General features: G+C 51.2%; 1 protein-coding gene across 2 annotated transcripts in view; it reads right to left on the minus strand.

The window, feature by feature from the left end:
- Window positions 1-27,301, minus strand: part of myt1lb (myelin transcription factor 1-like, b) — a 73,939-nt gene extending 46,638 nt beyond the window's left edge. The window contains exons 1-3 of one of the 2 annotated variants that reach the window (XM_048975277.1): window positions 27,144-27,301; window positions 740-794; window positions 469-502 (exon numbers count right to left, since the gene is read on the minus strand). In XM_048975277.1, the coding sequence (XP_048831234.1) occupies window positions 469-502; window positions 740-794; window positions 27,144-27,284 (230 nt within the window). In that variant the 5' untranslated portion in view covers window positions 27,285-27,301. Of the gene's footprint in view, window positions 1-468; window positions 503-739; window positions 795-27,143 lie in introns of those variants that run through there. The other variant, XM_048975278.1, reaches the window with a different exon arrangement.
- Between the last annotated feature and the right edge of the window lie 221 nt (window positions 27,302-27,522).

Here is a 27,522-nt window from a genome sequence, read left to right on the forward strand (position 1 = left end):
GAGGGTGGTCACGAGGGCACTCGGATTCGCCGGGCAACCCAGTGGCGAAAAGCCAGAAAGGGGTCATCTCCGAAGCTGTTTAGCCAACAGTCGCAATGCGGTTGGCGACAACCAGGGAATTCTGTCTGGGATTGTGGAATCCTGAGCGAGTGAGGGGTGGGAGATATCGGTGTTACAGAGGAAATCGCTCCAAAATGTTGCCCCCATCAAGTAAAAAATACAGAAAGGAGGACGAGAGAAAAGTGTGAGGTTGGGGGGGGGGTGGGGGGGAGTAATAGTGGGTGATTTTGGAAGGAGGATGAGGACCTTGTGTCTGATGGATATTTCTTTTCAGAGGTGATATTTAAGTGCAAAATGGGGGGAGGGGTGTTCTGCTGTCCCCAGTAATGTTCTGGTTTCCTCTTCTTGTCGGGGGGTGAGGGGTTGGGGCAAGGTCAGGGTACATTTTTCACTTGCATCCCTACTAACCTGAAGAGCTCTTGTATCGCCGGTTCCACAGGCACTGAGAGAGGGACAGGCGAGAAGAGAAAGAGAGAGAGAGAGAGAGAGAGAGAGACATAATCACCAAGCAGACAGCTGAAATTCTTTGCCTATATGGAAATGAGAGACACAGCTGCCACTGTGAGCAGACTGCTAAGAGGTAAATGGAGGGTGGTGTATGAATGCTGGGGTCGGGGGGTGGCTGGATGAGCAGAGGAGTGTGTTTTTGGGGGGGTGGGATGCTGGATGATGGACATACCCCGGATACCTTTGGAGCGAGTGCGATGTCGTTTCTCATCTGCGTTCACCTCCATCTGGGGAGACACGAGAGGCAGGTCAATGGGAAGTGGGTGCAAGGTCGGCCTTCTCTCCCCCCCCCCCACAGTGACACACGCGCATAGACAGGCACGCACACACAGAGCCCATCAACGCCACGTTCGACATCGAGCACCTTAAGGTTCACGCGTGGGACTCCACAGTTGTCGACGCTGTGTGTATCTCGTGTGCCGTCATCTGGCAGCGAGCCCACGCTCACCGCGAACCTGCCGCTACACCGGCTCACCCTCAACCACAACGCCAACACCACGTTTCAGCATGGAACACCAGCCCCAGCTGCTTCCAAACCCGCAGATCTGCTCGTGTAAAATGCCAATAGCACCTCTTTAAGGACACTGTCGGTGCTGTTTGGTGCGAGAGGGCAACCATGTCACTATATAGCAAATGAAAATTTCCGGGGCCAGAGACGATTATTATCCAAAATACTCAAGGCAGACACTCAGCTAGCTATAAATAATGCAGCAAATGAAGTATTAGCACAGAGCCTGACACACACACACACACACACTCACCCACACTCACTGACACGGAGACAGTCAACATAAATGAAATTTCCCATAGTTCCCCACCCTCTGTGTGCCCTTTACAAGGGTATATATCCACATGAAACAAGACGGCTTTATGACAGTGACATAAGCACTTGTCTGGCCCGAGATGCGCCCGCATATTAACTTCAGCGCGCCGGGAGCACCGATGACAGGCTTTTAGCGGCGCTGCACGGCTCCCTTTCATCCTCCAGGAGAGGAAAAAAAGAACAAAAAGCCCCAGAGTGCGAGGATGGCACCGGTCTGGGAGGCGGCACGCGGGCCCCAGCGAGGTCACCCTCCTCCTGGGGCCTCCCCTCCCCGCGACAGCCGGGCGAGGCGGGCACTTAGCGCTCTGCTAATGCTGGCCTGCTGGCTAGGATAGCTTAGCGTAGCGTACCTCAGCACAGCTTAGCGTAGCGCACCTCAGCACAGCTTAGCGTAGCGCACCTCGACACAGCTTAGCGTGGCGCACCTCGGCACAGCTTAGCGTGGCGCACCTCGGCACAGCTTAGCGTGGCGTACCTCGGCACAGCTTAGCGTGGCGTACCTCGGCACAGCTTAGCGTGGCACACCTCGGCACTCCTCAGCACGGCGCACCTCGGCACTCCTCAGCACAGCTTAGCGTGGCGCACCTCGGCACAGCTTAGCGTGGCGCACCTCGGCACAGCTTAGCGTGGCGTACCTCGGCACAGCTTAGCGTGGCGCACCTCGGCACAGCTTAACGTGGCGTACCTCGGCATAGCTTAGCGTAGCGTAGTGCATCCCTGGCTGCTCAGCCACAGACCTGCATCCCATTAATCTGCGCAATTCCGAAAACCCAACAGCGCCCCCTCCGAGAGATGGGGGAGCAAAATCTGGGCCCAGGGCTACTTAATCCAGCCCCTACACAGAACAGCAACAATAATGATTGATAATAATGATAATAGCAGCAATAATAAATAATAATGCAGGTCCAAAATGAAAGCTTTTTATAAGCGGGGGCAGTGTATGGCTTGGCAGGTTAGGCCTCTGTGCCTGCAATCAGAAGGTCGCTGGTTTGAATCCTGTCTTTGCAGAATAATCACATGTCTAGTATACCCCCCCCCCAAAAAAAAAACCCTGAAATGCTCCAGGAATGCCAGAAAAAATGCCCCTCCCCCCTCGCCCTCTAATCCCAAGATTCCCTCTCATGCGTATGTATAAAATATAGATTTGTGTCATATGTTAAAACATGTAATCCAATATACCTGAATTTGTGCAAAATGTCAAGTAAAGTGTCCTTTCATTAAAACCACCCTAAAGAATTGACATTTACCCCCCAATTTAGTGTAAGATCAGAAGATAGACCGGGTTTCACTTAGCTGACCCTTGATAAGCCTGATAATCATCCCGCGACATTTAATATGCGAGCAGCGCTGCCCGGTGTGACGTCTTCCTGGCCCTGCCGTCACCGGGCCCTCACCGGCCCGTCTCAGGCGCGGGGTGATGCGCGTGTCAGTAAACGGACCTGCGCTGATCAATGTGCTGAACACAGGCTTTCATTAAACTGTCAGCTGTGCTTTGTCAACATAACAATAAGCCTGCCTGTGTAATGTATACACATATAGTATCACGTCTCCCTGCATGCGCTGTATACATTTACAGCAACAATACTGCACATCTGTCCATCAACAGTGACATCATCATCTCAGTCTATATACAGTAGGTGTATACTGGGATACTGTGGGTATATATACACACCTTTATACAATTTATTCTGTCACAGTTTCAGTTATACTTCAGTGAACTGGATATGGATGATCCTGAGTGGTTTCAGGCCCATTGTATTAAAAGTGCTTACGTTTATTTTCGTTAAATATGATTTATTAAGGCCGTATTTAATCTTAGGCTTCATGGGGTCTTGATATTTTCACAGGAGCCTGTAAACTGAAAAAATAAAACAGATCAAAGTGAGCAAACACATAATACATCCACTTTATTATCCTGACAGGTTCCGGAAAGACCTCGGATACTTATGCATGAGCGTTTCCTGTTTCTATGGCAATCGATGGAGATCGTACCTCTGTTAAAACTAACCGCTTATCAATCCAACCCAAAGCCCCCTCCCCGTGGTCTACCTCCTGATGGGTGATTCAGGAAGTGACATTTGGCATGAAAGAGAAAATAACAGGAAGTGACAGCCCTGGGAGGGACCGTGCCCACACACAGCTCCTCTCTCGTGCCGTGACAACATACCCTGTCTGAGCACGCGGCTTTCCGCTCCTGTTTGTCCCTCTCAGAGAGACTGCCGGGTCATCGCCGGTGAGTTTGCACCTGCTTGCAGACCGGAGTCACTGTTTGTTTGCCATGAAAAATAATATCCTGGAAATCCCGGCGACAAAAATACCACTAAGGGAAGGATTAAATTGTGTTTGCATGCGATTTAGGAACTTCATTTCGGGCACAGCGTCAGTGCAGCTGTTCCTCTACAGTCTGCTGAAGACCAAAGCCTGGAAGCATCTTATTCTGAGGGAGAAAACCCAGATCAGAGAAAAATGGACCCCCACATCGCTCATAGAAAGATGGAAGGGTAAAGGGTGCACACACACACACACACACACACTCACAAGTTGGTCTTCCTATCTAAATGGGGACCGTCCATTCATTTCTATGGGAAAAACCCTAATCCCAATCACGACACCCCTTAACCCCCACCCATCCCTAACCTTAACCATAAGTAACCAACCAAAATACAAGATTTTTACTTTTTTGATTGCATTCACAGATTTTTATACAATTGAGGTTATCCAAATGGGGACCTCAAAAGATGTCCCCAAAAGTAGGGAAATTTCACACACACACGCACATGTTTATATTCATATGTTTGTATGGACCCTCCACTCATTTAAATGGGAAAACCCACAGCAATGACAACCTTAACCCCTACTCAGCCCTAACCTAAGAATTATAGCATTTTTAGGTTTTGACTGCAGTCATTAATTTTTATAAAATTCAGTTTCCCCTTGTGGGTACCAGAAGCATTTCCCCATGACATCAAAATTACAGGTTTTTATGCAATATGTATATAACACAGTTACACACACGCATACACACACACACACACAGGCTGTCCTAGTGGGTACCAGCTTTATCCCCATTACCCACCAGTAAAACAGAGGCCATCAGGCACAGACTGGCCATCTGGAAGTTGGGGAATTTTCCCATAGCCAGGGCCTTGTGAGGGTCGGTCTTTCTTCCACAACCCTGGCATTATAGAGCCTATATACTAGGGATGGCCTGGCGTTATATAGCCTATATACCAGGGATGGCCTGGCGTTATATATCCTATATACCAGGGATGGCCTGGCGTTATATAGCCTATATACCAGGGATGGCCTGGCGTCATATAGCCTATATACCAGGGATGGCCTGGCATTATATAGCCTATATACCAGGGATGGCCTGGCATTATATAGCCTATATACCAGGGATGGCCTGGCATTATATATCCTATATACCAGGGATGGGCCTGGCGTTATAGAGCCAATATACCATGGATGGCCTTATATAGCCTATATACTCACATCAAAATGTACGAGGTGGAACCCTGACCCCCCACCCCCAGATCAGGGCTGCTTTTTGTTGCCAGTCCGCCCCCTGGAGGCCATCTCTAGATAGCAGCATAAGAGGTGTGTTGCAAGTCAGTGTACATGTCAGATATCCAGCATTCACTGTCAAATATAGGAACCCAGCCTTACCTTTTCTGGTGGGTGAGCGCAACACTAAGACCTGTTCATATGGCCATATTCTCCAATAATGTTTCCCCCTCTATAAGAACGTTTCTTGAGGTGACTAAAGATGGCACTGCCCCCGTCCAAACTCAGAATACCAGTTTAAATGCTTATATACACCGGCTGAGGCGTGTCATTAATAATCAAGTTATAAGTCATTAAATCAAGTTATATGCAAACATCCTAGTGTTTACAAACAGCTGACATTTTAGTGGTATTATTTCTTATAATTTGTGACTTTCAGATTCTCTCACAAAGCTGATGGAAGGAGCTGTTTCTGGTGATGCATTTGTAGAAACATTATTGTTGCCGTATCGTGTCTGCTGGAGAGACCCTTACCCATCCACAGAGCTGATTCTTAAATTTTAATTACTGCCACAAATGAAATATGGTCCCTAGCTGGGAATCCCGATACCACAGGTGCAGAGCACCTTCCCGTCTACCCAGAAGTCTGTGCAGGAAGCCGGAATCGGGGTCATGGCGTCAGTGACTCTATCTGCACGGGGTTTGTCTCCAAGATTTCGCAATGTGTAGGGTTCTGGTCTTCCCTCCCCTGCCCTGTGCTTGCCTCATTCTCGACTTACAAGCATCATGTCTCTGCTTTCTGAATGCTATGGGGCAAACTATTTATGAACATATAACAAAATATATAACGAAAACAGCAATAAGACAAATGAACACATCTGATGGTTCCAAATAGGGCTGGGTAATTTGGCAAAATATTTTATCATGATAATTTTTTTCATACAGTACTGAGAATTTTCACAATATAATTCAATTCAGCATTTCTTTACTTCAGTGCCCCATTTTGCGTAGATTTCCATCAGAATGGCCCTTCTTCAGAATTCAGAATATGAAAAAAAAACTTGGAAAAATGCAACATTTTGTAGCTGGGATTTTCTCTGCCTGCCTTACTGTTCATTTCAAGGAATGGATTTGAGTAGGGCTGCGTGATATGCCCTAAAATTATATCACAATATTTTCAGATTTTTACGATATTGATATTTATAATATTCTAAAATCCGTATGTAGAGAAGGTGGTGTGGCATTGCAGTGGTGCACTGGGTGACACGGTTACCTGGGTCTGAGTGCCATGGATTCATGTGTGGAGTTTGCATTCTCTCCCTGTGTCATTGTGAGGCTCTCTCCAGTCATGTCCCTCCCTCTACAGTCTAAGATCATGCCAAGATGAAGTGGAATTACCAAACTGCCCATAGGTATGAGTGACTGGCATATGAATGTGCCCAGCAATGGGTTGGTGCTCCATCCTGGGTTGTTCCCTGCCTTGTGCCCATAGCTTCCAGGATAGGCTCCCGCCCCAGAGTAAGACAAGTGGGTACAGAAAATGGATGGATCTTGAGTTCTGATTTTGATGACAGAACTGTTTTACTAATAGTTATGGAGTATGTGACGGGTATAATGATAAATTATACCGACGAAGTACCTTGCAGGGAATTTGTGTAAAAATAGTGCTGTGCAGCTGTTAATTTTTCAAGAATAGTGTTTAGGCTATATGATGATATTCACGATAATCAAACTGATGACGATATGAATGTTCATAATAACAGTGCTGTATTTATTGATATATCGCCCAACCCTAGTTTCTGTAGAATCTTGTATGTATGTATGTATGTATGTAGACTTGTATGTAAGTATGTAGCTATGAAGGTTCAGTAAGCTGCTACAAAATTTATTTGAAGTTTAACCAATTTGCACAATGTTAAATACAAATCTGTGATCCTTGAATAACCCAAAATACGGGGTTTAATGCCATTAATGCAGGAATGATTTTCTGACCCATAAATGAGTCCTAAGCAGGACCTGTTACATATTCTTGACAGATGCGTTTGTGTTTTAATGAGCACGACTACAGAGGTCCCCATCTGGGCTTGTGTCGCGGGCTCCTGTATGGTGAGGTCTCGCCCTGTCAAATCCGATACTTAGCCCCAGCAGTCACTCTCGAGATTCTCCACGAAAACCTCGAAACAAAACTCACAGTTCTTGCAGCCAAGGGACCCAAAATCTGCCCTTTCAGTTCATGCTTTAGCGCCGATACAGACAGCATGGGGCGGATTTGAAAGCGAATGGGCAAATGGCCGCGGTTTCCCGTAACTGTGACCCACCCTCTCCTCATCCGTCTCGACCTCCACAGTAAACATCATATTCAGAGGGCAGACCTGAAATCCAGCAAAGCTAATTAAAAGTACACAAACATTTGTTTGGGGCGCAGACCGAATTTAGGCTGCTTGTTTTTACCCACCGTGTTCCTTCTGATCTAACGTGAACAGACGAAGCGGCGACAGGGAATGTCTCAGAGGACATCCACTCGACTATGGTGCAGCCATCTATACGCCTCCCAGAGAGAGGCCTGATGAGCGTGACTCGTAACCAAGCCATATGTCTGTAAGCTCCGTCAACCTGCTCTGTGGGGAGGTTCAAGGATCAGCTGATTGAGGAGGAGGGGGGAAAGATCCATACCCTGAGGTCACCTGCCACATTGCTCGATATCGCCGCCTCAGTGGACAGCCTGAATAAAATTATTCATCAAATTTTTTTTTAGCTACCTAAAAATGGTAAATAGCTTCAAGTGGCTGTAAATGACAGGGTAAATACAAGGTCCAAAATAAAAACAAGATCTTTTGTCATTTCTGATCAGTAGTTAACAGTGCTCAGTAAAGTCAATAAGCGCAGCTTAAAATATATTTATTTTTAAAATGAACTATTAATGATTCTGCACAGTGTTTGCCTGCTGATTCGCAGTATAGACTATGCTTTGAAAAATGAGATGGGGATTTGTACAGTATTAATCTGACGAGTGTGTCAGTGTGACACATGGTTATAAATAAAAGGAAAACTGTACACTAGAGAAGCACGAGGTGATCAGTGATGTTCGGGAGCCAATCGACTGCTATAGCTCACCGTGTTTTATTTGCAAGAGCAAGTGTGCAGGTCTGTCATGGGGAAGGGGGAACCACCACACGTGTGTCACGATACAGGGTGAGCTGTTATCTGCTATCCCTTGTGTCACCTTGAAGCTGAGTTAGATAGGCACCCCCCCCCCCCCCCACTGCGAGACGCACGCAGGCCGAGCTGAGAGGGCGGACCGGCGAAACCGCTTATGCGTGATCCAATTTTAGCAGCAAACAGATACTTTACGGCATGAATCACCCAGTGCCGGTAAACACGGTGATGAGAAGCAGCGCAGAGGAGCATCCCAACTGGGTGATAAGAGTGGGAGCCAGAGGCGGGGGTGGAACAGGGCTTCAGAAAGTCCCTCTGGGGGGGCTATCTTTAGGAGGGTGGGTGCCATTCTTAGGGCTTAATTTTGAGCGGGGGGGGGCTATATTTAGGTGTCTGATTTCATGGTGCGGCTATATTTAGGCTCTCCTTTTCATAGTGGGGGCTATCTTTAGGTGCTTGAATTCAGGGTAGGGGCTATCTTTAGTTGTCTGATTTTGGGGCAGCCTGTCTTTAGGTGCCTGATTTTAGGGTGGGGGCTATCTTTAAGTGCTTGATTTCACGGTGGGGGGCTTCCTTTGGGTGCCTGAATTCAGGGTGGCAGCTGTCTGTAAGTGCCTGATTTTTGTGGGGGGGGGGCTATCTTTAGGTGCATAACTTCAAGGTGCCATTAGATGACTGGGTTCCGGATCGGCTCATCTTTGGTACAAACCCTGTACGTCTCCCCGGCTCTCGAAGGCAGCTGTTACTCCAAACCTTCACCACTTCTCCTCCCAGTTCATTTTCTAGGAAACAAAAATAGAAACAGCAAAATGAAACCAGGACCGGCCGCATCGTGCCGCCTGCGTTTTCCCGCGTTCCACTGTGGGGGCTTCCCTGACACTCCCCTCCCCTCCCCCTCTCCTCCAAGTCACACCCCAGAGGAGAATGTGGAAATAAAAAATCGCAGAGGGCAACACGGATCATTAGCTGTGCCTCTCCTCACTCCCTTTAATGTATGATGGATCGAGCTAATTACGCTCCACACCAGCACGCTTTTGCAGAATGACAAGTGGTTATTGCAGAGGACGCCGGCTGGGCCGTTTCCCGCTACGCTCAGTGTCCGTTACACGTGACGGCATTCCGTATGCGGCTGTCATGAAACTGATCACATTGCTATGTTTGGTCACAAAAGAACTGATCTCAGTGCATTTCATTGCCTCAAGCTTCTTAAGCTTGTTTGGAGAATGCTAATCTTTCCCCTAAGAGGTTAACATACATGGTGCTCACCCCCCCCACTCAGTGGCACCCCCTAGAGGGCAGTCAGCTGGAATACGCTTCTGACAGGACACAAATCCTGTTGTGCTGTTATGTATTATGTAGCAACGCAGGCAGCTCTGAGTGGTAAATGGCCCCCATTAAATGAGGCTGGGCATTTAAGTTAAAAATACGAATAATAATCCCATTCATTAGCCCCCTTAACAGGTGAGAATCCACTTCAGGTCGACCGCCACTCGAGAAAACGTGCAAATTAACGAAGGTAGGGTTTTCATGTCCTAAGCGCAGAGCCCATCAGCCCTCCCCTGCTAGAAGACAATGGTATCCCATTAGCCGGGGGTGGGGGGGGGGGTTATTAAAGCCCTAGTAAGGTGTTTTGCCACTGCTCACTGTCAGGATCTGGCACGAGTGGAAGGCTTTCAGGATCTTTTTACCCAGAATGCCGTGTGGAAATAAGCAGAAATAAGACGCTGGGTTTTCAGCGGGTGCCAGTGCAAAGATGGCTTCCTCCTCTGCGAAAGAGAAACCGGGAGGAAGACAAAGAGAGGGAAGGAGAGACGGAGCAGGGAGCGAGGCGGCTCTGCATCGCTCTGATGGGAACCGCGGCACAAGCAGAGAAACTCCGGCTTTCTGAGCTGCCGCATTTGCCTTCTCTCTCGCGAAAACCCCCCTGCCGCTGTCCTACCCCCCGCTCGCTCAAGCCGCGCCTTCGACGGTACTAATTAAAAGCGCTGCACGGAGACAACAGACAAAGTGCTAATGGGGGGGGTGCGGGGGGGCCCCGCGGGTCCCCGAGAGGCTGGCTGTGATCGCGCCAACGCAGCGGCTAAGATGCAACGGCTGCAGCACAGCAGCAACCCGCGCAGCCTGATATTATCCAGGGTCCTGCGACCCAGCCTTCCTGACAGAGCACAGCGGTCCCGGGGGGGGGGAGCAGGTACATAACTGGCCTTACACTTTAGCATGGAGCTAGTAGTTTTAGGGGGGGCTTCTCTTTTTCTACCTTCCTCCCTCTTTCAGTTTTTATTCCCTCTTTTACCCCGATTTCTTTCTTCATATTATTCCGAAAAGGACATGCAGCATTTTTGGCGGCGAGCAGAGAAGCGCTGTCGCCTGTTTGACATTCCACTGCCAGCTCTGTGGCTCCGGTTGGCTGGTCCTGATCCAACAGCACGTGGAGGCCTTTGTGGGGAAGGGGAAAGGAGGAGGGTGCCTCACGCTTCCCGGAGAGCTCAGCAGGCTGTCTGTCTGTCAGCATGAATCTCGACATCTGCGACCCGCCGGTGCATGATGGGGTCGCTGACCGGTAACTGGCCCAGTTTGGATGGCACCCTAAACGCCACACTGGCGTCAAACCTTGTAACCAGCACATGCTGCATCCTCCTGGGTCTTTTTCACAGAGGACGCTACTTTTTTTAACCGAAGGTTGCAGCGCCTCCTGCTGGTAGAGAGGCCGTTTGCGCTGCACCTGCGACCACCCCCCCCCGGCATCCCGCGTTTGCCCGCCCCCTTCACCCAATAGTACATTGCCCGCGTGTCCGCTGGCAGCCGTGGCCGCCAGGAAAATGGGCCCCGTGCGGAGACAGGCAGTGCAGAGGACACCTTCGGTGCAGACGGCGTTTCCATTTAAAATATTTTTTTTTAACCTTCTCCTCCGGTTTTATAACCGTCGCTGTGTGGCTGGGGGCTGGCCTGACCTACATTCTGCCTGGGCTGAGTCTGCGGCAGCATGGGGGGGTTGGAGGGGGTGCTCCATCTCCTAGTCTCTGCTGCTATCTGCCACCACACCCCCACCTTGGCTCCTCTCCTGCCCCTTTCCCAGCAATGCTCCACCCCCCCCCCTCCCCAACCTGTACGATAATCCCCCCTCTACTGGGGACATTGTAGCCTTGGGACCAGGCAAGCATGGTAACATCATTCCACATTTGTGCAACCTCTCTGCCGCTGTTGTGAAAAAAGCTCCCGACTCAGTTGCCCCGTCGTGGGGCCCCCTTCAATACCCCCACCCATCTCTCAGGCTGCTCCCTTCATGAGCTCTGGGGGGGACACTGATGGGGAATTGATCCGCCCGTGGCAGAGCCAGCTCCTCTTCGTTACTGGGGCACTGCGACAGACGACATGTCAGAAATGCACCGGATGGAGATGGGGCACCTCATTGTCGCAGGGGGGTCTCCTACCTCTTAATCGACAGCATTTCCGAGGTAAGGGAACCTCCAGACGGCACAAGTCTGAGACTGAGTAGGAAATATAATATTATATGGATAAACCCATTATTACTATTCTTCATCTTCATTCAAACCAGTTCCAGTAAACAACGTCTAACACTGGATTTGCAGGTGTGATTAACATGCGGGTCAAATTTCTGATAAAAATCTAACCCTTAGGCTGGAATTAAATAAACAGTTTGACCTATCCGCTAATTAGGATTTAATTACATGGGACCGGTGCGCTCCTTGTGTTCGTCGGGAGGTTGCTGGCTCTGAATCCGACCCCAAATGCTCAGAGAGGGAAAAGATCTGCCAGCCTCAAGCCTCCGTTTTGGCAGCCCTGCCAGCTGGGTCACCGTCCAGAGCCAATCGCTGGTGTGAAAATGCCGCCATTACGCCCCCCACCCGCATATGGGAAAAGGAGGGAACTGAAATAAGCGTACAAAAATCAGGGTTGCCGTCCTACGTTCCATAAATCCATGGGGGTGGGTTATTCTCTCATCCCCCACCTTCCCCTCTCTCCACCCAAGGGGCATCAAGCCTCGCGAAAATGTCATGCGCTCGGTGGTGCCGATTACGCACACGCCGGCAATCATGTGCACAATGCAGAAGGGACCGAGCAGCCCAGGTGAGTGTGCCAGGCTGCAATCAGCCGGCAGATCGAAAGACGAGGCCATTTTCGTTCATTTTCCGTCGGCGTGAGGCACCGGAGACCTTAATTACAGATCCAGAAAGGCCCACCCCCGCAGCCGTGTGACGTGGGGAGACCGTGCCGAGCATCCAATCTCAGTCCCCACGCTTTTCTCTCGGATACCTCAGTAGCTCCCTCCCAGTCTTCGCCGAAACGGGGAACCTTCCAGGTTGGTGTAGAAAACAAACGAGCGGCATAGAACGAGACGGGGGTGGGGGGGGGGGATGGGCAGAAGCCCCCAGACGGGGTTTTTGCCAGCTGGAACACGCGCCATCTGCCTCCCGCCAGCCAACGTGTTTACCTCCGAAATGTCCTTCTCCACACCACATACTCCCATGTTTCTCGTGTCCTGCAGGGTTTATCGGTACAATTCCACTGCAGCTATATCCCTGCCTGTCCTGGCGCACGTCAGCCAGGGACAGATGTTACACTGACTACAGTTATACATATCTGCCTGCCTGTTGGGCCAGCTCATACAGTACTGGCCAGCTGTAAACATGAATAATTAATGTGCAATGATAAATATAGAGCTACAATCGAGGCCACAGCCGCCTCGTGGCTGACCGCTGCAGAAGGCAGTGGGACCCGGCGGCAGTTCCGATCCAGCGCCCGTTCCCCGGTCCCCGTGCATCAGACCTCATCCGCTCTCGCTCCCTCCCCATTCCATCTTCTGGTGCAATTACCGACTGGCAACAGTGTTTGATGGGGGGGTTAGGGTGCATCCCATAATATATCGGACGCCAGTAACAAATGATGATGAAGCCCACACCGCTCAGGGATCTTGCAGGAACCCCAGCCCCAGTGCAAAAGTTCCCCTTGGGTGTCCCCCCCGCGTTCCGATCCAGCATTTGCGCAGCTCATGATAAATAAACACGGCAGGCATGCGAGCGCAACGTGAATGGGGCCGCGGCTGCAGCGTGAATCAGGCGTGCGCACGCTCTCCGCATTCCCACCCGCCTGTGACACTCACAACCGTCACTCTCGTAAAATGAAAACCAGCCACCGGAAGAACTATTTAAGCACAAAAAAACCCCCAGAGCTGCTTGATCAAAGCGTCCGTTCCACGGTTTGGCAAATTAAATACATTTTGCCTTTGTGCTATTTTTTGCACGAATTAAGAGCTTCTGGGTAATTCGTGAGGAAATCTGGTGATTATACTTTATTTTCGTCTCAGCGGTTGTATCGTTCTGTGCATCCATGGGGAGGGGCTGGGGGGGGGGGTGCTGGTGGTGTGGGTAGGATGCTTTCACAGGTGTTGGCTACTGAGGAGGTCAAGGGCTGAGCTCCGACCTTGGAAAGTTCACATCAATTAGGGAGCCCTGCAGTCGGGCACCTTCTCGCCAGACGGTAATGGGGGGGGAGGGGGGTTATGAGCAGCGGGGTACAGTATTTCGATAATCCCGCATCCAGACCGGTCTCCTCCAGCAGAGGGGGGCCCATGTTTCCCCCCGTGCTCTACAGCACTGTGATGGCAGATGCGTGTGCCAAATAATATATACACACACACACATACACACAGGTTAGTAATTATATCTTTGTGGGGACATTTGGTCCCCATAATTCCACAACACACACACACACACACCGAGTCTGTTCTGATAAATAGTGGTGATATATATCATAACATGGCTAAATGTGATTTCTGTCTAAGACCAGGCCTGTTTTTCACTCGGGGTCCACTTAAAAGCGATCTTTAGTTGACCCCTTGTATTCTCCTGTACACTATCCCTGTGAAAGCTTTTTTGATTACTGTGAGTAAACAGTATTCCTGGGCACACGCCTGTCAGTACTCTGTGGTATTATACTTTATGGCTTTTAAGGGGCCTCGTCGCCGGCGGAAGTCCACGCACGTCCACATGATATGGATGTTTATTTGTTTTCTGATTTCCCCCCCGCCCACTCGCGGCTTCACGAGGTCCCCGGCAACTGAGGCTGAGGGACAGCACGCCAGATAAACCATGAATCACCAGCAATGTGCTGCCATTTACCGGTTCAGTAAACAGGTAATCCATTCTCTTCACTAGTTAGGACCTGGCTTTTTCACACACGGCCTGTGTATGTGCCGGTTGGGCCCACTAGGGCTGCTGCTCCAGGTCACACAAAAAAAATAAAAAATCGCTCAGGTTGTACCCTGAGCTTCTTCACCCAGCAAGGGCGCCCCCAGCCGGAGCCCGTAGAACTGCCACTTATGGAAGGATTTGCCCTAAGCCCACGACCTACCAGCCTTTTCCTGATAAATTCGCCCAATAACACACCACAGGTAACCTAGGAGGTGCTGAAGTGCACATGCCAGATCTATGCCACGATCTTCCCCTCACCTGTTACAAACACATGCCCCTCCCCTTTTAAAGGCTGCTATTTCCCCAGAGGGACCGGCCGCTGTCCCTCCAGCCGACGCTGACCGGCTGTAAGAGGGACCCCGCTTATACATGCCGAAGGGATATTTTATTGACATCTCTTGGCTGTGCTCCCCCCCCCCCCCGTCCCCCCAGGCTGTGCAGCCTCTCGCCTCCGTCTGACGGGGGCTGAAGGTGAATTATCTGTGGCTGCGGAGGCAGACCGCGTTTTTAACCAGTCGGCTTCTGTTTACCCCACCCCACGGCCTAATCGAATCCTTGTCCGGTATTTTCCAGCGCTCTCCACCGCTGTCATCCCCGCGGGACGCCCTCTTCCCCCACACCCCATTGCTGACGGCTCTGGTGGGGATGCTGGTGTCGAAATTGCTGGTTCCTGGCTGGCAGAGAAACAAAAGGCCGCTCGTCTTGAGCCGGCGAGAGCCGGGAATGGAGGAGAATGTCGCGTGTCGCATGGGGATTCTAAAATTTACATAATGGCACGCGATTCCTCGGCGAAAAACGGGAGCAGCTTCCGGCCCTGATTCTCCCGCAGGTGGGGGGGGGCGATAGAGGCAAAGGCAGGATTCTGCTGACGTGCTCCTCGGCCGGCCCATATCTACACAGGAGGATCTCGCGCTCTGGGCCTCTGGGAGATGCCTCCGTCAATGGTCGCCCCGTTGCGTGTCCGCCTTGCTAACGGCAAGGGGGTGAGTTATGGGTGGGCAAAAAGAGAGCAGGCGATGGAGTATAAACGCCATTGGTGGGGGGGATCTTGCAGAGTTTTCATCTCCTCCCCTCTAGGGAAGATGAGAAATGGTGAATGAGACCTGAACCTTCGTGGTGTGAACCTTCTCAGAGGCTGCCTAAAGGGTTCATCGAAGGTTCTCGCTAATGTCACACAATCCTTCTCACAATCCGATTGGATATTTTCCGGCCCCGCCCCTTGGGTGTTTTCAGGGGCATGGCCTCATCCAGAGGATGACCTTTCCTGGTGCCTGTTTGAATCCTCGGTGGACAGGACCACCATGGAGCTGCTCAGGAACCCTGTGTCAGATTATGTCACACGCTACCCTGCTTAGCAGGTGACTAACTATCACGTACACCGTTGATATTTTTTCAGTCCTTTTTTCAGATATTTTTATCTAGAGAGTACTTAATGCAGCCTCCATACTGGCTAATTACCAAGATGCTGCAGATGGCGACAGGGGACGATGGTGGGGGTCTAACCCTCCTTCACTGGTGTTGGGCCTACAGAGGTGTTTTGTGGTTAGGGTCTGTGGGCTTTGCGCCAAACGGAACGAAAATGGAAGCCTTTTTGAGTCAACCAGCATCCCTGACAGCAGTTGGTGTCATTGTGGGGTGTGCGGCAAGGACATGGGGGGGGGGAGGGGGGGCGGACAATAATGCATAAACCAAATATTAAGAGTACATAAACCTAGTAAACAGACCTTTGGTACGATTGTAGACTGCCCACATTACAAGTCATATATGGATATAAAATAAAATGCTATCATTGTGACGATGAGCTAACGCTTTGATCAAATACGAGCAAATGGACCTTTTATTGAGACAAAATCAGGTTAAGTAGCTGCCTGAAGGTTCCCTCCTTGCCCCTTAAATGTCAGACTAGCTGTAGGTTTACATATGTGTGCCTTAATGACCTTTCTTTAAGTTGCCTGTAGGTCTGGTTGTCCAGTTGTTAACTGACTTCCTCTATTGCCAACAGTGGGGCCGCAGGCCCCGAGAATCAGCCATACTGCGGCCCATCGTGAAACCCTGCACTTTTGGTCAGGAAAAGCCCCCAAAGGGGAGGTCTGGGTCCCTGTCCCTCTTCAGAACCGGGGCCTAGCGAGAGGGCGAAGCTAGGAGGTGACGGGACACTTCCTGTGTGCCAGGAGCTTAGGACCTCGGGAGACGAGTGCGCTGGTGTTGCGCCATTTCAGAGCGCAGGCTCACCGCTGCTCCAGACGGGGGGGGGGGGGGGGGGGGGGGGGCATAGACTGGCACAGAAAAAGCCCGTCGATTTATACGTGTCTTTTCTAAGCTGTCGAGGAGAATGAAGTGTGGGGCTCCTCCACCCGACAGCCACGGAGTGCACGTCGCGCGGCATCCTCAGTGACGTCCCTCCGCTCCGAGATGGAATATCGACCCGTGGAAAAATGAAAGAGAGATCAGCTTCTCTGCCTTCCAACAAAACTGAGAGAAACACCCCCCCCCCCCACCCCGGCACAGATCCTGCCCGGCCCACTCCGGATTTTAAAGGCACAGTGTGAAATCGGCATCTCCCCTCTCAGAAGCGTTTCGGTTTGCGAGAGCAAACGTCACTTTTTGTATCCCAGTGAAGCGGCATCTCCTCTCCTATTTGCTTTGATCTCTGCACCACTGCATCAGAACCCGAAAGTGCGTAGACTTACAGTCGTTTATTTTCTATTGACGCTAAAACTGCAGCCTTTTGGAGTGGCTGCCTTACCCCCATAAAAAAGTCTCTTACAGACTCTCCGTGTACTGCAGAGTAGATATTTACATTTAGGCATAAATTCACAATCTTGATGGAAATATAAATGAAAACGAAATACAAAGCTGTACTTCGAGGGTAGAGGATAACTCTGTAGATGTGTAAGTATTTCCAGTTCCAGAGCAAGCTGGAGACTCATTGGAGATGCTCAGGGTAACTAAATGACACAACTGCGTCTAGTGTTTCATTTTGCGGTGAGTACACCACAGTGTTGCTCGCGACCCAGAATGCCTCTCTTCCAAGAATCCCTCCCTCCTGCAAAGCAATTGTTGATTTTTGGCTGGCAATCACGGTGGGTTTAATCAGTCTTTTCACACTTCATTGAGAATTTATAGTCCCCTCTTTAAAAAAAAAAAAAAACATTGTTTCTGAATATTATCAGCTGAAAACAGCATAACAGCTAATTATACATGCGAGGTAATTCTGGAAGCTTCTCGCGGTCCTGCAGCAGATGTAGAGACGGACAGGGAATGTAGACGAACACCTTCTGCGGCCATGGCCCTGTTGTAATGGGGGTAATTAAACATCTCAGGTCCGAGTCTAAATGGAATTACGGGCGCACTGACCAGAGCTGTGGACTATCCTTAGCGCTGTCCTCCGAACAGGCATTTTCGGGGGTGGGGGGTGTTAGTAGTGACGGAGAACACAGAGAGAGTGCATCATCACACATTACCAGCTCTGGGCTTTGACAGGCGCAGTCAGATACGCATTTGCACACAGTCCAGTGCCCGCCTGCCTGTGAACATGTGAGTACGCCGGACGAGCGCCGCTAGCTGGGGTGGCTTAGCATTTAGCACTGAAGGTGAACCCTCAGTCCTGTAGGCAGGGCTGGACAATTACCGCTACAGGATGTCACTGTTTATAAAAGGCACAAGAAAAGTAACCGTCAGCGTTTAGTGCTGAGCCACACAATATATATGTACTTTAATAACACATTGGGGTAAATGTGCGACGCTTCCTGTCTCCTTTGTTTATACACAGTAGCTTGCTTTTTTTTTTTTTTTTTTTTTTTTAAGATGGTGCCATACGTCACATTGGCGGCATCGCAATGTCCCGGGCGGAGGAGCCACTGTGGAATATTGCGTCAGTTCCCCTCCCGGCTGAGATCACGCGGTCCTGCGTAGAGCGGGGGGGGGGGGGCGCTGGGGTAAATTAAACCAGAGGGTGCGACGGTGCCAGAGGCAGGGATGTGTCAGTTTGTGGCGCCGTCATGCTTAAAATTAGCCCTGAGCCGCAAAAACCGCAGTGAGGGTGGGGAGGTGGGGGACAGAGGGAGCGGGGAGACAGAGGCGGAGAGTGGCAGCGGCGTGAACGAACATGTGACCTGGCCACGGACACATGTAACGGTAAACTCGCATTGGCGGCCCAGGAAATAGGGGCTTATTAATCACCTGCGACGGCGCGCTGTACTAACACGACAAACATGCGCGATTACCCTGCATCTCCTGAATATTCAACATCAGGGGACTCTGTGTACAGCGCTGCTAAGTACGAAAACAGGCCCGCCAACATGAATTAGCAGGCATTTTCCAGCCATCGTCAAATGTATCATGAACGCAGTTTCACTCATTGCGGTGTGTGATGGGGGGGGTGGTTCATACGAGTACAGGAAGCTATGTCAGAAATCAAAACTGTTAATGTCCTACGAGTAAAACTGTGTAGATGTTTTTTTTACCAGAAGGATTCTCCTTTCATGGTTTAACATGGAAGGACATTAGGGTGAAATCAGACATGAGTTGCTTTGTGGATAGATTACGGTTCTAGGATCTACTATTTAATCCTTAAATTAGAAAAGATATTTCAATAATCGAATGACTAAAAAAAGAAAAGAAACGTAAGTCTTAGAGCCCCTGTCTTAGATCTGGCCTAATTCACCTTTGCTAACTGAAAAACGTCAGTTTCCTCTGTGATTTGATCCCGGACGTTTATAAGACCCTAAGAGCACTAGTGACTGTGAGTACAACCGCATGCACTCAGTCACACGGGATGGGAGTCGTGTTGCTGTGTTCGTGCCACAGCGCTGCTCTGGAGGAAATAAAGCCTTCACCGGAGAGTTAAAAAAATGAGGTCAGGACAAAGGGCCGCCCTTTGTCTGGGCTGAAAGCGCACTCTGCCGCTCTCAAGGGGCATGTCTATCAAAAGCTCGCCTCGCAAAAGGACACGATGAAAAATTCAGGCGGCAAAATATCACCGCCGCCTTCCACACGTTGAAAAAAGATGTTAATTCAAGGTGCCTCAGAACAACAGCCGGTCGCCAGTATTTTATTTATGGGACACAACCTACGGAAAGAGAAATGACGGATTGCCGCGCAGCGGCTGAGCTATTAGCACGTTAGCGTCGTGCTAACCCAAGGATGTGCCACCGTCCCGAGAGCCGTGGAGCTCACGTGTGCTCGACCGAGACGTGATGGGGAAAAAAAAAAGGGAACAGAGAGAGAAGGAGAGCCCGGGTGATCTGTTAGGGAATGGGGATCGGGAAAGGAGGACGACAGAACGAGGAGAATGGGACCGCGGACGCAGAAGGGACGTCTCTGGGAGTATGACAGGGGACAGAGGCTGCATCAGGAAACTGGGGCGATTCCACACGCGCTGCACCTGGGCGGCTCGTCCTGTTGCTGGGAGTGCTGGACTTGGCACTACAGCCCCCCCACATCCCACCACCCCACCCCTCTAGCCACCCCCGCCCTTCTCATACAGCCGCGGCTGAAAAAACTTGCCCTCGCTCTCAACGCTCTCAACGCTCTGCAAAAATGCCACCCCCCTACCTAGTATTAGTATGATCCGCCCACCCCTCTGCAGCCCTGCAATGGTTGTCCCTGGGTTGTATGTCTTAGTAATCTGCCACAATTTCCACTATCTGAATGAATGGGGTGGAGGGGGGGGGGGGGGGGAGCGGTTGACAGGGAGGGTTAGGATCAAGGTGGTCAGTGGAGTGGGTTTCTCTGAATTGATGGCGTCTGTCTGTCCTGACCCATGAGGGGGCAGGGCCCACTAGGCCCTGGGGCCTAAGAGTCCGCCTCAGCCCTCGATTGGCGTATCGGAGAAAACAGTTTAGCGCAGAACAGCGGGCCGCCCCACCTGGTGTTCTGGCTGTCAGTCAGACCCTCGTTAGCATGCGCCCTTGAAAATCCCGCGGCTCTCTGAATGCGACGTTCGGTGCAACCTGGCGACGGGAGACATCGTGACGGGGAGACCAAGCGTTGGCGGGATTATCGCCGGCGAGGCGTGACACCCTCCCTGTCGCTTATTTCGCAATTGTCGGTTCACCTTAGCCCCGCCCACTGCGGAAGGCCGGAGCAAGATGTGATTATGACTTTGGGTCCTACTGCTGGTCATCTGACCCAACGTATTGGTTGTGCAAATCACCTGCTAGCAGGTAACTGTCGATGTTCCTTTTATGTCACCTGTCTGTCTTTTTTTATTAACAGGTGTAATTTAATTTTTATTAACAGGTGTTTTTAAGACAGGGAAACTCCCTCGGGCATGCTGAATTCGTTTTATACGGATTCTTGAAAGGTTGTGTTAAGAAACTCAGCTTTTACTCCCCCCCCCCCCCCATGAGATAATATAGGTCTATTAATGCAACACATCATGAGAAACAAGGAAATAAAACGCATCCATTTTCCCCCAAAACACGCCCCATTAGCCACTGTCTGCAGAGGCCAGCACACGCTATATATTATGTTTACTGTAGGGTGGAACACTGCAGGACTCCTCAGCAGCGAAATAATCCTGCGTAATGGTGAAGATTCTTCCTCACGAACCGGGATTAGCTCTGTCTGAATGCGACATGTCGCTGAGCCTCACAGAGGCCTGAGCGCTGCAGGCTTTTATTGTTATTTCAGAATAGAAGGAACGCTTTGACGCAGCTAAGGAGCACGATCGACAGTCTGGATGCTTCCTTACTTGCCAGAGGTTCGTGTTATCGTTTCTCTAGATGGAACAAAAAGAAATACACAAAATTGGTAAAAAAAAATAATAAAAAATGGATGGCATGAAAGCAGAGTTTTCATTTACTAACAAAGGCGTGGGGAGCCTTAAAGACACGCGTATCGATCTGGTGGGCCCAAGGTTGGTGGGCCCAAGGTTGGTGGGCCCAAGGTTGGTGGGCCCAAGGTTGGTCGGCCCAAGGTTGGTGGGCCCAAGGTTGGTCGGCCCAAGGTTGGTGGGCCCAAGGTTGGTCGGCCCAAGGTTGGTAGGCCCAAGGTTGGTCGGCCCAAGGTTGGTAGGCCCAAGGTTGGTAGGCCCAAGGTTGGTAGGCCCGCCGCCCGTCTGCTGTCTCTACTTCCCCACCTTACCAACGTGAGTTAGAAGATTACAGGACTAACTGACTAGCATTCCGTCCAGTATATGTACTCCTGTGTTGGGCTCCAGGCTCCCCCCACAACCCTGCCCTGGATAAGCGGAGAGAGGGATGGATGGATGGATGGATCGATGGAACTAGTCTAGGATTATTGAAGGTGTGGGTGATACAGAGGAGCCAATCAATGATATGTTGTGAATCGGTGAGTGACACGGGAAGGGTCACTCTGGGGGCCAATCACCTTCCAGCTGGGGCCAGTTCCCCTGTGACTCCGCCCCTGTATACGCTCCCTGATGGATGGACTCTCAAAAGGACAACCATGTGCCACATCCTCCGTTACAGTTATGATGTGCATGTTCGGGGCTTCAGACAGAAAACAATCATGGTTACAAAAGGGCATCATACATACGTTTCTCAGCTTAAACTCACATCTGACATGAAAATAAGGCTAATTGATGTATGGATGGTGCCTGTGATATAACCCCCCCCCCCAAGGCATGTTAGGTTGTCATGTACTTTTCAAAGGAAGCTCATCCTTTTCTTCTCTTTTTAAGAAAAGCTTGAAATAACGCAGAAGCCGCACGTTCAAGTTTTTAGAAATTAAAATGAACAGCTCTCCCCTTTTTCTAGTGTACAGAATAACCCAGAAAAAAAGGAAGTTCCTGAAAATACATTTTTCAGAAAAAAGAAGGTGGGGTTATGTGTTCAGGACGGCAGGATGCAGCCCCGTGCCCATGAACGGTGTTGGGGAACCAGCGGGTTGTGCTTTAATGGAGCTCGTGATGATGGGGCCAAATGAGCTGTGGAAAAGCGGGGTGGGAGGGTTGGGGGAGGCAGAGTAAACTGGTTAGTGATAATCCCCTCCCCCCGGTAACGCTCAGAGACCCCTGCCCCAACAGCCCCCAGGTCCCGCAGTCTACTGCAGGGCCAATTACCCATTAGGGACTGTAATATCGGCCCAATATTGTTTCTGTGTGTGACGGAGACGCTGCGGTGATCAAAACCGACAAGCTCGATCTGGGGCCACGCGTAGACCCCCTCCATGATGAATAATGCATTCCTGCGCTCTAATCATGCCCCGCTATCGTCCAGGGCTCCCCCCCCCCCTGTCACCAGCACCCAGGCCCGCTCTCGCTCACCCTCCTTGCCGGCCATGCTAGAAGCGCTGTCTCCGGAATGTTCCAGACGCCGAGCGGCGGAGGTTTAAAAACCCCTCGTGGGGGTTCTCCAGAATGGGGCTGATGACGCTCATGCCCTCCCCCCCCCCCCATGCGCCGGAGCCGGGAGGGAGACGGAACATAAAAAGCACAGAGCTGCCGATCCTCCATTACAGACACTGGGTCACCGGATCCAGGGAAGCTGTTTATTCCGGAGCGGCGGAAGGCAGGCGTGCGGGTCACTTAATTAAAGGCAGAGCCTCTGGGTTGAGCCAGTTGGGACGAGTGACTCTGACAATTCGGAACACCTGTGCACGATGAGCCCCCCCCACCCCACCGCACCCCAGGTACTGCCCCCCCCCCACCCCCTGGGTTTTATCAGCGATCCACAGACGAAAATATAACTTATGCAAATTCCCGTTCCTGACACGGCTTGATTGTGACGATGAAAGCACAGGTGAAGGTTTTCCCAGGTGATTAATGCATCCCATGACTTGTTATGCTACAAGGTGAGCGCATGCATTAATCTCTCCCCCCCACCCCTCTGCCAGCCCCACCTCCCCCACCGGCTCTGCACACGCCACATTCCCACTACGGGCCCGTTCCAAAGTTCAGATAGATTTTTAATTGGCCCGCCGCAAGGAAATAGATTACCTCCATGGCGAGAGGTAAAAGACGGGGCTCCTCCGGTTCAGTGGCGATGTAACGCCGCCCCCCCCCCCCCCCCGCGCCCGTTCTCCGCTCCCTTTCGTTTCCGGGGAGGGCCCGCCTTCTTTCCAAGCTACCCCGCCGTTTTATCCGCTCGGCATTGATCGCCGCCACGTCCCTTCGGAGACGCGACCTCGGCGCATATCGACTCATTCATCCACGTTTATAGTCTTTTTGTGCAAACTGACCATTGTTTTTTTCCTGGGTTTTTTTTGAGTTTGCAGAAATGCGAATGTAATCGCAGCTGAAGATCCGAAACCAGCTCATTTAAAACAGGAAAAAAAATCTTTTGGGGGACTAGAAGCCAGGACAATCTACGACGTACATAAGCTTCTCATCCGCGATAGCAGGACACGCCTTTTAACTTTTAACTGAACAGATACTACAGGAGAAAAAGACTTATTTACACGGCTGGAGACACGACGGCAGATTACGGAGCCCGTTAACTTTCTTGTTATGTTCATTTTCACATCAGACCATGTGACTGAGGAATACATCTCGAAATTTGGGGAATTTTCCCCTCCCCCCTCTTCGTCACCCCCCTCCCTCCCCGACACAGTGCCTGTGACAGACGCCTGGGTGGGAATTCACGATCTGATGCCTCCTGCCTGCTAGTGCCCCCTCCCTCCCCAACAGGCCTCGAATTAGCACTTTCCGTCGGCCTGGGTCACGTGAAGAAGCCCCCCTCCGCCCCCCCCCTCCCCGCATGCCCTGGTGCATTGCCTTCCCCTGGCAGCCTGAATAATAGCCACATTTGGAAATCCCACGCGAGTCATTATTTTCGATTCACTGGATCACCGATCAGTCGGGTCGTGCCACTTAAATATTCAAAACAGCCCCCCCTCCTACTCCCCCCATCCCTTCCTGAGGCAAGGCTGGCGATACATCTGAAGACGGTCTAAAAATGAATGTCCAGTTAATTCCAGGACTCTCAGACCGCAGAGCTAAATGAGAATAATCCATATATTTAGGCATTTAAAATCTAGGGCATAATTGTAGTTAATTATGTCTGTCGCTGTTGTCAAAAGTGCAGAGGTTTCTATCAGATTACAATGATAAAGGGCGGCTGGAATGACACATACACCCAACAACAGTAAACACATGAGCAAATGCTTGGCATTCTGGGATACGAGGACAACCACGGTGCTGGTGGAGGTGCGGCGGCACAATGAGGAAATGGGGGGGGGGGGTCAGCATCCACGGGTCATGGTTTCGAGGGATCTGGCCTATCGAGGAAGCCTGGGAGGGGTGTGATAAACACCCACCGTGATGATGATGGTGGAGGCGAGGGCAGAGGAAGCCGCTAAGCCCGTCACAGTATGAGCTAGACAGGTCTGCCCCTCCCCCACTGGCCCATAATCCAATCAAGTCTCGCGGGCATGAAGTGCATGTCGGACCGGTGCAGCGCGGTCAATGCCAACTTCTGCTGCGGATGCCGCATGGCAGATCTCCAAGACCCTCACGTCACAGAGGATTAGGACGCTGACTAGGATGGTTCCTGCGATGCCTGTCAGCTTCGACCGCGCCGTTTTTCCCACGAGGCCGAAACAGACCCCGATCCTTGATGGTTTTCGAGGCCGGCTCACATAGCGGACTCGTTAACTGTAACCCTCGGAAACGTCGGTGTCTAAAAAATGTCCGTCTGTTTAAAAACCACATCTCATGTCCCCAAAGACCAGTCAACCATCATGGGGATATCCAGAGTTCCCCAAACATCTACTTCAACACATACAACTCATATCCTCCATTCAGTTCCTACTGTTATCATCCCAGAAATGCATGCGACCGATACCCTATCTAAATAAAATTGTTGGTACTGCAGGAATGGCATGATGTTAATTGACGTAATCATCATTTGGTCCAGACAGCGTGTGTCTGGACTGTTTCTGCAGCAAAAATAAAACAACCTGCCAGTCTATAGTATAATTCCAGTCTTATAGGTATGGTGGGAGAATCAGCCTCATCACACAAAACGCATCTGCAATACAGACAATTATACAATTAAACAATCAAACTAAGCCCCGGGTGGTGAGCTCACAGGCACGCTAACTGTGAGACACATGCAAACAACACAACACAACTGGCCGAACTTCAGAAAGAGGAGTGATAAAGTCATCGGAACCTTTAAAAAGAGACAGTGGGAGAGAGAGGGAGGGATGGAGAGAGGGAGGGAGGAAGAGTGGTTTGAAATTCACACTTTTTAGCACGTCGGCCCTCACAAGCAGACACATTTCCGGCTTTTTCCGTCTGTTTTGATTCCCGAAGGTGCATTTGCTTCGGTATTCTATTTTCCTACACACGACCCAGAAAAGGTCCAGAATGTTGGGGGGGGGGGGTGTTACGGTTCCGCCTTTGACTGCAAGCAGCTGGGCTGCTCTGAAAAGCCCCCACCCACCACCCTATCCTCCGTGCAACCCCCCCACCCCCACTCACAGGGGTCTGCAGTGGTGCTGAATTATGCACCTGACCCCAGTGCTACACCCGGAGTGCCGCTGACTGGATCGGCGTCAGAGCCCGTGAGGGGGGAATGGGATAAGGTGGGGGGAGGGGCGGTCTAGGTTGGGAGTGCTCCAACCCGTCCAGAAACATCAGTGCCAGAATATTAACCCCGTCACGGTCGCTCAGTGCCACGCCAAGTGGCAGCCTGTCCGCCGCGGGACACGCCGGGCTGGGCCGGACCTTCACGGCTCAGGACCTCCGCTGACAGCTCCCCCTGTCCGGTGCTGAGAGCCCGGTTTTGCAGGGGCCTCTGGGGCTTCCTGCCCCGACTGAGAGACTCACGGGAGCCGTAGACGCATCTGCACCCAAATTACCCACGATGCCACGGTGTGGTCCATGCAATTTTGACAAACAGTCCCAGTCAGAGTCACGGGAGATTATAAATCAGCAGCACCGTCCGAATAGTGGAAAGGTATTTCTGAAACACTACCAAACACACACGGCACAACGGCACAAAAGAAGCATTTTCATGGAAAAGTACAAAGACACACCCACCATGTAGATTAAAACTTAGCAAGTGAGCTGTAGAGAGATGCATTACCAAAAGCAGCACTTATACAATAAATGATGCAGATTTTTAAGTGACAGTACCTAGTAACATCAGCCGCAAAATGACCAGAACACAGCATTGTTTTAAAATCATTAGCAACACTTTTTACATGATGTGTTTGTATACTTAAGATCATCTAAGTGCTTATCTAAAGTTTATCTAACTTATGCAAGTTTGCTAGTTAATCTCACCCAAACTATAACATGCCATCCAGACAGGCAGGACCTGACACAGAAACACAAAACGCAGGAGAATCATTTTCCTGAGGTTTCCTCAAATGCTTTTTCATCGTTTTTTCCCCTGTTCAGATTCTCAAACAACAGCGCGGTGGCAAGTCTGTGCCGCAAAAGTCCAAACCGGCAGAAGTGTCCGGACTGTCATCCATCCACATGCTGCCAAAACACCCCCAGGGCTCGGCTCAGGATCAGCACAGTCTGAACCTCAGGGTTCGAGGGTGGGAAGTTGGGGCTCGCTGCCCAGCTGCCACCTAACGCATCCCCAGGTCGGTTTGTGAAAAAAGACACAGTAAAACAAAAACCGAAGCAGTTTAACGTGTGACCCCCCCCTCCCGCCTCCCCGGGAGTCCGGAGTCCGAAAGGATGCACTAACGAGCGCTGCACCCCATTCGAGGCGACCGGGCAGGAGGTGACACGTTTTACCGGGAGGGGAACTTCACTGGCGCGTGCGACGGTAGCGTGGACCCCCAGCGTAACCCCTCGACACCTCCCGGCGGATCCCACTCCTCCAGCACGCGTGCCAGCCTCCAGCGCCACCCCCCCCACTCTCTCCCACACTCCCATTCTCCATCTCTGCCTTCCATTTTGAGAAACGCCTCCCCAGCCGTGTAAATAAAGCCCGCTCCGCGCTCACCTCGCCAGGAAGCGGCCGCGGAGAGGCAGGAAGTGGACGACCAGCGACGCGGCGGGCGGAAGCGGCCGCGTCCCTGCAAACTTTCCGCCTGGAAGTCTCCTCTCCGCTCCCGAGCGTGTCGCCAACTTCTCCTCTCCTCATGTATGCTAATTACTTTTTTTTTCCTCTCTCCCCGACTTGCAAGACGGAAGGAGAGGGAGGAGGTTTGGGGGGCCGGGGGGGGGGCGGCGCAGGGGGAGTGGAGATAATGGTTCAAGGCAACCGACCAATAGGCCCGAGGAGCGAGGAGAAAATCAACAGGGGCCAGACCAATGAGCTGCAGCGGCGGGCGGGTGGGGAGGGCAGGCGGCAGGCAGAGAGGGCCTTAGCGTGCGCCGCA

Source organism: Brienomyrus brachyistius, chromosome 14 (assembly GCF_023856365.1).
Source record: "Brienomyrus brachyistius isolate T26 chromosome 14, BBRACH_0.4, whole genome shotgun sequence".
NCBI lineage: Eukaryota > Metazoa > Chordata > Actinopteri > Osteoglossiformes > Mormyridae > Brienomyrus > Brienomyrus brachyistius.